This window comes from Protopterus annectens, chromosome 1.part1, assembly GCF_019279795.1.
Source record: "Protopterus annectens isolate FY-2018-M chromosome 1.part1, PAN1.0, whole genome shotgun sequence".
Classification (NCBI taxonomy): Eukaryota; Metazoa; Chordata; order Ceratodontiformes; family Protopteridae; genus Protopterus; species Protopterus annectens.
In genome coordinates this window covers 1,228,483,633-1,228,495,930 of record NC_056726.1, presented here as the reverse complement: position 1 = coordinate 1,228,495,930, position 12,298 = coordinate 1,228,483,633, and the positions used below count along the sequence as shown (strand labels likewise).

The 12,298-nt window shown below is 35.5% G+C and overlaps 1 protein-coding gene across 1 annotated transcript in view; it reads left to right on the top strand.

Moving 5' to 3' along the window:
• The first annotated feature begins 2,656 nt into the window (after positions 1-2,656).
• Positions 2,657-12,298, top strand: part of LOC122809479 (lectin-like) — a 297,360-nt gene continuing 287,718 nt past the window's right edge. The window contains exon 1 of the mRNA XM_044081025.1: positions 2,657-2,723. Within this exon, the coding sequence (XP_043936960.1) occupies positions 2,672-2,723 (52 nt within the window). The 5' untranslated portion in view covers positions 2,657-2,671. The remainder of the gene's footprint in view (positions 2,724-12,298) is intronic.

The following is a 12,298-nucleotide window of genomic DNA, read 5'->3' as shown; positions in this document are numbered from 1 at the left end:
TACATATCTGTGTACAACTCAGAACTCTACAATTACTATTCCTGCATGATTTGCACAGGGGAATGCTTTTCATTTCTGTTACAGTAGCCCTGACATGGCACTTTCTTGGCAGGTTCACTCAGACACACTCATACATATTCTAATATTCCTCTCCTGCATATTGTACTTTGTTTGCTACAGATATCTGTATTACACAGCAGCTGGGAATACTCCACTGTAATACTGGCAGCCTGACACAGGCATTTATTCCTGACTTTTACAGCACAAATATATATACAGGCACTACTACCATCACTATAATTTTGATTTCTTACTGCTAATAGTAGGGGGAATTCTGTTCTCACCATACTGCTGATGCAGCTGGGACATTTACTAGGCATGAGCCTGCACATTCTGGGACCTCTCCGCAGCAGCTGTGTGGCGAGATATCACACATTAATCACACCTGCACAGTCACAGGTTGAACTTTCTCCATACTTAGTTGAGATACATAAGACTGCATACTTACAAACAGGTGGGACATCCTGCACTCAAGCTTCTTGGATCCACTGGTCCAAGAGTGCACCCCTCCTCCATTTCAGTTCATTATGGTGATGACATACCTGCACACCAGTCCGGGGTATGCCAGTGGCACTGGTGACATCACGTGCAAGCTGGTCCCAGGCCTCCATTTTGTACTGTGAGCCCTGGTACTGGCCCTGCATCAGCATTTCATCATGGTTTTTAACTAGGAGCCCAACCATGACCCTGGACTCCTGGATGCCCCAATGTTGTGCTCGGAAGCACGCACCTTCACCAACGCCAGACATTTTGGTCCTACTGTGTGCAATCTCAAATGGTTAAGACTGTATTCCTGCCTGTGCAGTTTAAATAGGGCAGTTTTCCCACACTTTTTTCTTGATTGGCTGGCTTTAATTTGCTGCATTATGCTTAGCTCCACACAAATCTGCATAGCAATGCTTACACCAGTTAAGCAGAGATGAAAGCAGGTAAGCAATCCTTACCCTAGCAAAGCATTGCTTAAATCGTTTTTTTTTTCATTAAATTTATAAATTATTTTTTACATTTATATTTTACATATTCCCACCCCTACTGTGCCATACATGAGCCATATGATTGACATCTATCATTCACATTCCTTAAAAGTTTATTAAATAATTTGCCAGAGGGGGGATTCGAACCGAGCATGTTCTACATGCTATAACATGGCAGTAGCACTATGCTAAAGCAGCTTGATGACGTTTTCTATCACAGTAGCACTTGTCTGTCATTTTCAGGATTTCCGCCAGGCTAAGCATAGCTGCGCACCATGCAAATAAGCTGCACAGTGCTTAAACTTCGGAATTATTTCATGAAAAAAAATATTATCACTTTTTTTATTTTTTATTCCTTTCCTCTTGCCCTATTGCTTTCATGCTTGTAGGGCAAGAGTGCATACATTTTGGGGTGTGCACTTGCAGGCTGCTGCCTTCTAGGTGTTTGTGGTTTTTATTTTTTTTTTCAGTGCCCACGGACACTGAAATGTTAGCTATTTACATTTCAGTGTCTGCGGACACTCGTTTACTATATAATATTAGAGCCAGGCTCTAATATTATATAGTTCATCATTCATCTGTGTCAGAAAGTGCCATACGGCACTTTCAGAGTGAAGGGAGCATGTTTTAGGTGCAGGCACTGCTGACACCCCCGCCCCTGCACTCGTTCCTGGTTTGTGTCTGTTTAGTTTGGATAGCAGTGCATCTTCATGCATATGCAAGGTGCACTGATATCTTAAATGGACACGAACCACTCCGTGCAAGAATAGCCTTATTCTTGCATGGAGCTTCGTGAATCCAGGGGAGTATTTGGTTAGTCTGGTTACATTCTGAAAGGTATGGAGATTTTGTGTCTGTATGGATGTGCATCTGTGTGTGATGGAGAAACAGATGTACTTGATTTCAGATATATAAATATATATATATATATATATATATATATATACATATATATACATACACACACACATATATATTATACACACACACACACACACACACACACACATATATATATATATATATATATATATATATATATGTGTGTATATATATATACGCACACACATAGAAAGAGGATAAAAGGGTGATAAAAGGTAGTTATAATGAGACATTTAAAGATATCAACACAGAGAGAGAGAGAGTAAAAGGGTGTTAAAAAGGTAGTTATGATGGGACATTTAAAGATATCAGTTATATATTCTCTAAATGAAACATCACTATGAGATCTCACAAATGATGTAGCAATAAGTGGATTTATAAAGTAAAACTGCTGGAGAAAAATATTTCTGACACTTTCATGCGTCTCATTACATATTCTGCATATGAAATATTTTCAACAAGGAAATTTTTGTTTTGTTGAATCAGCTCAGGTGTTAAACTCTGCAACATTCTTTTAACCCTGAAAATAGCCTGCTAGAAGACAAGTCACATTCAAAATCATCAGCAAAATAATGTTTAGAAATTACTGCTATAAAAATATGTTTATTTATGTTTCTAAATTTGCAACACAAAGCATACTAGATAATATACTGTATAGATATTACCGGATATCTTACTCATTGTTTTAATTTCATTAAATAATTTCTTCTTTTTAAACAAGATATAATTTCTTTTTTCAGGAGTTTGATATCACCATGAAGTCTGCAATTTACATGCTGATACTAATTAATGTTGCAGTTTATGCAGGTATTGTAGTTTGCCCCTTATTATTATTTTTTAGACATTTGTAGTTTGTAGAGGACATTTTGTCACAATAACGTGGAAAATGCTTATATAAATTTTAGCTGATTCATTCCTTGTTGGCTCATATTTGCCTTTGTTCAGAGACTGTCAGAATGTTATGGGTTCTAGCCCCACCCCGGGTACTTGGATCAACTTCTTTTCAAAATTGACACTACAGTGCAGCATGGGGTATGAGGTGCTACCCTCCTTAGTATTCACCCTTCAAATGAGGCTTTAATTCAGTGTCCCATCTGTTTGGGCTGGCAGTAGCACAGGTGGATGTAAAATCTCCCACTGTACTTATCAAAGAGAGTAAGAGAAGTTCCATGATGCTCTGGTGACATTTTCCCCAGTAGTAAGAATGCCACCTTGGGTCTCCCCTGAAAAGAGGCCACTAATATAATGGGGCTAACCTGGTCAACAAAGGATAACAATAAATAAATAAATAAATACCCCTTCATCTGGTTAGCCATTGCATCATTACAAAGACTGATAAGGGTTGACTAGGATTCCTATAGAGCAGATGCCTCATTCATGAATGTGTCTGTAATTTGGCAGTGGTCTTAGATTTAGAGCTTAGTCTCTATTGTAACAATGACTCCTTGCTGCACAACGTTAATTTGATGATTTTCCAAACAAGCAACCTAAGTCAGTTTTTTGTAGCATGGTAGGATGTACATATAGAGCAAGGCTCAGAGCAGTGGTATTAAACATTTTCTTTGGCAGCATTTTGATAACATACTCTGGAACAAACTACCTATCTATATCAAACAAAGCACCTCATTAACACTGTTCATGAAAAATCTTGATGATTGGATGGGAGATAGGAAATACACTCCGGGGGTCACTTCTGTGGCTCTGCTTGACAGTGGCACAGGAAAATAATTTTCTTGGGTGGAGAAAGCCAGGGTACCTTTGGCTAGGCTTATATAGGCCCTAGGGCCAATAGCCTAGTACCTACCTATGAACCTATGAACCTATGAACATGATGTGTATTGATGAGTCTAATTCTGTAGGAGTTTATTGTAACCTGTGTGCCCCAGTTCTTTAGTGGATTTGTACATTATGCAGCTTTATATTAATGATATGACAGGCTCAGCAAGAGTTGTAGTGGCTGAAACAATAAAATTGAAACCACGTGTAGCTAAAAGCATTAATCCTCAAAAGCAACTGAGGATTGATTCATATGCCTACCACTCATACAACATCACAGGCCATAGTGGCTGCCCAAAGTCCATTTTATTGGGTGAAACAGCACTGATATCTAAATAACACTGACTACCATGGAGGTATATGCACTTTGAAGATAGTTAATTGGTTCATAGGCTTATAGGTTTATTGGTTAGTACTAGGCTAACTGCCCTCGCAGGCCATTTTAAGGCTAGAAAAATATCCAGGTTACTGCTTAAAATTAACGTATTTGACTGGAGTTTAGATTCACCTTGCCCTTTTCAAGATCTATATTTATATATTACCCTAATGATAATTACCAGATCAAAACATAGATATTTGGAAGGGACCCATTTGAAGAGTCATTGGGTAAATTTCCTGTTTCCCATGTATTAATCCAAGTTACACTTGAATGAGGTCAGGGATGAGCTTTATTTTATATGGATGAGGAGTCTGTTGCTTAGCAATGGTATCCTCTGCAAGATACACCTTCCAAACTACCATGTGCAATATTGCAGAAGATGTTTAGGCCCCTGGATCAAGTATTTCTAATACCATTTGTCTTGCAGATATGAAGTAAGTCCATTGAAACTCTTTTCTTAATCACTTACCCTGCAATTACTACCTCCACTCACTCTGCCAACAGTACTTTCTGAACCATGTCCCAAACTGCCCCCCAACAATTCCAATGTATAAATAAGCTGACATCTTGACTAAATTTACTTCTCCCTCAGACTACTGTACATTGGAGAAAGCCAAACTTGCAACAGATTACATCTGAACAGTGCCAGCACAAATATATATATATATATATATATATATATATATATATATATATATATATATATATAGATAGCTAGATTATAGAAAGTAAAATACATTATTATCTCCTACATCCAGCAGTAACATAAAGAGAACAAGAAAAAGTCTTAGGTATCCATCCATCCAGCCAGCTCAGTGCTTATGTGTAATCAGATACAGGTACAGTGCTATGTATAATTAGTTACAGGTACAATACTATGTATAATGAGTTACAGCTTATTGCTATGTATAATCAGTTACAGGTATATAGTTAGGGGGGGTGGAAGGCACAGCCCCCCACAATGGGGGGTGTGGGGGGCGAAGCCCCCCTCTTCATTTCATATGTTATTGTTAACTTTTGATGTAATATTGCTTAGTAAAAGAAAAGTGAGTGGGGGGCTTCACCCCCCCCCACACCCCCTGTTGTGGGGGGCTGTGCCCCCCACCCCCCCTACCTATATATTCTAACTCCAGGGTCGCACTACAGTGGGGAAGGGGGCATATTCCATTTTCTTGCTAATAATACTTGTCGGTCAAATGAAGTGTCGGGCAAATGAACTTTCAGTGATTTGGTTTCGGGCAAATGGGTGTCGGGCAAATGGGAGTTAGGTCAAAAGAAGTAGACCCAGTATTATACATAATGAGTTACAACTCATTGTTATGTATTTTGAGTTACAGGTATGGTACTATGTATGAGTTACAGCTCATTGCTATGTATAGTGAGTTACAGGTACAGTACTATGTATAATGAGTTATAGCTCAGTGCTATGTATACTGAGTTAAAGGGTATTTTAAGGATATCCTTATGTATCTTTGGTATGCCGAAAATAGTGGCCAACCTCGGTTTCTTAACTTCCAAGTATTTCAAAGTAGTATCATCTATGACTTTTTCTATCATTAGATCCTGCAGAATGGAATCTATCCTATGATATGCTATATTGATTTCATTGTGCGAAGCTTCAATATACTTTGTTTCATCCCTTAAGATTGTATTCATTTTGCTTTCGTACAAAATTTGTTCCATTATAACAACCCCACCCCCCTTATCAGGTTTCATGACCCTCAATGAGGGATTTTCACTTAATTCTTTTAAATAAGTGTATTTGGATACACATACATTTTTATATTAAAAAGTGGTTTTAAACTACATTGCATTTATAATTTGTTTATGCATTTTTGAGTTTTGGAATAAATAATTATGTAGGAGCAGTTTATAGAATAAGATGGTTTTAATATAGGAGTTTTTAACATATGAGTTTTTAAAGAAGCACGTAGCACTTTATGAAATTCATGAATATTAATGAACTACATGAAGTATAGATACAATAGGTGTGTTTGAAATAAATTCATCCAATCCAGTAGTTTTTAATTAATTTAATGGAGTATTTAAACCTGTCTAGCATGTTTTTATGTTGTCTGATGAAGTCTTTGGTGACGAAAACGCAGTTTGTCAAGTGTATTAAAGAGCGTTCATCTTATCGGAGGTTTCGTTGCTATTATTTCAAGCCTTCCTGCTTTTTTTCTCAGTTTTATTGTTATCTGGAAGAGATTTTGCTATATATAGTGAGTTACAGCTACAGTACTATGTATAATAAATTACAGCTCATTGCTATGTATAGTCAGTTACAGGTACAGTACGATGTATAATGAGTTACAGCTCACTGCTCTGTATAGTGAGTTTACATGTACAGTGCTTTCCATAATGACTTACAGCTCATTGCTACATATAATGAGTTGCAGGTATAGTATTATGCATAATGAGTTACAACTCATTGTTTTGTATAGTGATTGACAGGTACAGTATGATGTATAATGAGTTACAGCTCATTGATATGTATAGTGATTTACAGGTACAATACTATTTATAATCAGTTACATGCACAGTACTATGTATAATGAGTTACAGCTCAGTGTTATGTATAGTGAGTTACAGGCATAATACTATTTATAATCAGTTACATGTACAGTGCTATGTATAATGAGTTACAGCTCAGCACTTTGTATAGTGAGTTACAGGTGCAGTACTATTTACAATCAGTTACATGCACAGTACTATGTATAATGAGTTACAGCTCAGTGGTATATATAATCAATTGCAGGTATAGTACTATGTATAATGAGTTACAGCTCATTGCTACATATGGTGAGTTACAGGTAAAGTACTATATATAATGAGTTACAGCTCAGTACTATGTATAATCAGTTTCAGGTATGGTATTAAGTATAATATGTTACCACTCAGTGCTATGTGTAATGAGTGACAGGTACAATACTGTCTATAATGAGTTACAGCTCAGTGCTATATATAATCAGTTACATGTACAGTACTATGTATTATGAGTTACAGCACATTGCTATGCATAGTGAGTTACAGGTACAGTACTTTGTATAATGAGTTACATATCCTTGCTATGTATAGTGATTTACAGGTCCACTACTATGTAAAATGAGTTACAGTTCATTGATATGTATAGAAAGTTACAGGTACTGTTCTATGTATAATGAGTTACAGCTCATTGCTATGTACAATGATTTACAGGTACAGTACTATGTATAATCAGTTACATGTACAGTACTATGTATAACGATTTACAGCTCATTGTTATGTATAATCAGTTACAGGTAAAGTCTTATGTATGATGAGTTGTAGCTCATTGCAATGTATAGTGAGTTTGACAGGTACAGTACTATGTATAATGAGTTACAGCGCCTTGCTATACATAGTGAGTTACAGGTACAGTACTATGTATAATGAATTACAGCTCCTTGCTATGTATAGTGAGTTACAGGTCCAGTAATATGTATAGTGAGTTACAGCTCATTGTTATGTATAATGAGTTACAGCTCAGGGCTATGTATAATCAGTTACAGGTACAGTAATATGTATAGTGAGTTACAGCTCATTGCTATGTGTAGTGACTTACAGGTACAGTACTATGTATAATGAGTTACAGCTCACCGCTCTGTATAGTGAGTTTACAGGTACAGTGCTTTGCATAATGAGTTACAGCTCATTGCTACATATAGTGAGTTGCAGGTATAGTATTATGCATAATGAGTTACAACTCATTGCTATGTATAGTGAGTTTGACAGGTACAGTACTATGTATAATGAGTTACAGCGCCTTGCTATATATAGCGATTGACAGGTACAGTACTATGTATAATGAGTTACAGCTCATTGTTATGTATACTGATTTACAGGTACAGTACTATTTATAATCAGTTACATGCACATTACTATATATAATGAGTTACAGCTCAGTGTTATGTATAGTGACTTACAGGCATAATACTATTTATAATCAGTTACATGTACAGTACTGTGTATAATGAGTTACAGCTCAGTGGTATGTATAATCAATTACAGGTATAGTACTATGTATAATGAGTTACAGCTCATTGCTATGTAGAGTGATTTACAGGTACAGTACTATTTATAATCAGTTACATGCACAGTACTATATATAATGAGTTACAGCTCAGTGTTATGTATAGTGACTTACAGGCATAATACTATTTATAATCAGTTACATGTACAATACTGTGTATAATGAGTTACAGCTCAGTGGTATGTATAATCAATTACAGGTATAGTACTATGTATAATGAGTTACAGCTCAGTGGTATGTATAATCAATTACAGGTATAGTACTATGTATAATGAGTTACAGCTCATTCCTATGTATAGTGAGTTACATGTATGGTACTATGTATAATGAGTTACAGCTCAGTGCTATGTATAGTGATTTACAGGTACAGTACTATTTATAATCAGTTACATGCACAGTACTATGTATAATGAGTTACAGCTCAGTGTTATGTATAGTGAGTTACAGGCATAATACTATTTATAATCAGTTACATGTACAGTACTATGTATAATGAGTTACAGCTCAGCACTTTGTATAGTGAGTTATAGGTGCAGTACTATTTATAATCAGTTACATGTACAGTACTATGTATAATGAGTTACAGCTCAGTGGTATGTATAATCAATTACAGGTATAGTACTATGTAGAATGAGTTACAGCTCATTCCTATGTATAGTGAGTTACATGTATGGTACTATGTATAATGAGTTACAGCTCAGTGCTATGTATAGTCAGTTACAGGCACAGTATTGTGTATAAGTTACCGCTCAGTGCTATGTGTAATGAGTGACAGATACAATACTATCTATAATGAGTTACAGCTCAGTGCTACATATAATCAGTTACAGGTACAATACTATGTATTTGAGTTACAGCACATTGCTATGTATTGTGAGTTACAGGTACAATACTTTGTATAATGAGTTTCAGCACTTTGGTATGTATAGTGAGTTACAGGTACAGTGCAATGTATAATGAGTTACAGCTCATTGCTATGTATACTGACTTATAGGTACAGTACTATGTGTAATGAGGTACAGGTCACAGCTATGTATAAGCAGTTTCAGGTACAGTACTATGTATAATGAGTTACACCTCATTGCTATGTATAGTGAGTTACAGGTACAGTACTATGTAGAATGAGTTACAGGTAGAGTACTTTGTATAATTACTTAAAGCTCATTGCAATGTATAGTGAGTTACAGGTACAGTACTATGTATAATGAGTTACAGCTCATTGCTATGTATACTGACTTACAAGTACAGAACTGTGTGTAATGAGGTACAGGTCACTGCTATGTATAATCAGTTTCAAGTGCAGTATTATGTATAATGAGTAACTGCTCTTTGCTATGTATAGTGAGTTACAGGTACAGTACTATGTATAATGAGTTACAGCTCCTTGTTATATATAGTGAGTTACTGGTCAGGTAATGTGTATAGTGCATTATAGCTTATTGCTATGTATAATGAGTTACAGCTCTGGGCTATATATAATCAGTTGTATGTACAGCACTTTGTATAGTGAGTTACAGGTGCAGTACTATTTACAATCAGTTACATGTACAGTACTATGTATAATGAGTTACAGCTCAGTGGTATGTATAATCAATTACAGGTATAGTACTATGTATAATGAGTTACAGCTCATTGCTTATGGTGAGTTACAGGTAAAGTACTATATATAATGAGTTGTAGCTCAGTACTATGTATAGTCAGTTTCAGTTATGGTATTAAGTATAATATGTTACCACTCAGTGCTATGTGTAATGAGTGACAGATACAATACTGTCTATAATGAGTTACAGCTCAGTGCTATATATAATCAGTTACATGTACAGTACTATGTATTATGAGTTACAGAACATTGCTATGCATAGTGAGTTGCAGGTACAGTACTTTGTATAATGAGTTACATCTCCTTGCTATGTATAGTGATTTACAGGTCCACTACTATGTACAATGAGTTACAGTTCATTGATATGTATAGAAAGTTACAGGTACTGTTCTATGTATAATGAGTTACAGCTCATTGCTATGTACAATGATTTACAGGTACAGTACTATGTATAATCAGTTACATGTACAGTACTATGTATAACGATTTACAGCTCATTGTTATGTATAATCAGTTACAGGTAAAGTCTTATGTATGATGAGTTGTAGCTCATTGCAATGTATAGTGAGTTTGACAGGTACAGTACTATGTATAATGAGTTACAGCGCCTTGCTATACATAGTGAGTTACAGGTACAGTACTATGTATAATGAATTACAGCTCCTTGCTATGTATAGTGAGTTACAGGTCCAGTAATATGTATAGTGAGTTACAGCTCATTGTTATGTATAATGAGTTACAGCTCAGGGCTATGTATAATCAGTTACAGGTACAGTACTATGTATAGTGAGTTACAGCTCATTGCTATGTGTAGTGACTTACAGGTACAGTACTATGTATAATGAGTTACAGCTCACTGCTCTGTATAGTGAGTTTACAGGTACAGTGCTTTGCATAATGAGTTACAGCTCATTGCTACATATAGTGAGTTGCAGGTATAGTATTATGCATAATGAGTTACAACTCATTGCTATGTATAATGAGTTTGACAGGTACAGTACTATGTATAATGAGTTACAGCGCCTTGCTATATATAGTGATTGACAGGTACAGTACTATGTATAATGAGTTACAGCTCATTGTTATGTAGAGTGATTTACAGGTACAGTACTATTTATAATCAGTTACATGCACAGTACTATATATAATGAGTTACAGCTCAGTGTTATGTATAGTGACTTACAGGCATAATACTATTTATAATTAGTTACATGTACAATACTGTGTATAATGAGTTACAGCTCAGTGGTATGTATAATCAATTACAGGTATAGTACTATGTATAATGAGTTACAGCTCAGTGGTATGTATAATCAATTACAGGTATAGTACCATGTATAATGAGTTACAGCTCATTGTTATGTATACTGATTTACAGGTACAGTACTATTTATAATCAGTTACATGCACAGTACTATGTATAATGAGTTACAGCTCAGTGTTATGTATAGTGAGTTACAGGCATAATACTATTTATAATCAGTTACATGTACAGTACTATGTATAATGAGTTACAGCTCAGCACTTTGTATAGTGAGTTATAGGTGCAGTACTATTTATAATCAGTTACATGTACAGTACTATGTATAATGAGTTACAGCTCAGTGGTATGTATAATCAATTACAGGTATAGTACTATGTATAATGAGTTACAGCTCAGTGGTATGTATAATCAATTACAGGTATAGTACTATGTATAATGAGTTACAGCTCATTCCTATGTATAGTGAGTTACATGTATGGTACTATGTATAATGAGTTACAGCTCAGTGCTATGTATAGTCAGTTACAGGCACAGTATTGTGTATAAGTTACCGCTCAGTGCTATGTGTAATGAGTGACAGATACAATACTATCTATAATGAGTTACAGCTCAGTGCTACATACAATCAGTTACAGGTACAGTACTATGTATTTTGAGTTACAGCACATTGCTATGTATTGTGAGTTACAGGTACAAATACTTTGTATAATGAGTTTCAGCACTTTGGTATGTATAGTGAGTTACAGGTACAGTGCAATGTATAATGAGTTACAGCTCATTGCTATGTATACTGACTTATAGGTACAGTACTATGTGTAATGAGGTACAGGTCACAGCTATGTATAAGCAGTTTCAGGTACAGTACTATGTATAATGAGTTACACCTCATTGCTATATATAGTGAATTACAGGTACAGTACTATGTAGAATGAGTTACAGGTACAGTACTTTGTATAATTAGTTAAAGCTCATTGCAATGTATAGTGACTTACAGGTACAGTACTATGTATAATGAGTTACAGCACATTGATATGTATAGTGAGTTACAAGTACAGTACCGTGTGTAATGAGGTACAGGTCACTGCTATGTATAATCAGTTTCAAGTGCAGTATTATGTATAATGAGTAACTGCTCTTTGCTATCTATAGTGAGTTACAGGTACAGTACTATGTATAATGAGTTAGAGCTCCTTGCTATGTATAGTGAGTTACTGGTCAGGTAATGTGTATAGTGAATTATAGCTTATTGCTATGTATAATGAGTTACAGCTCTGGGCTATGTATAATCAGTTGTATGTACAGCACTATGTAT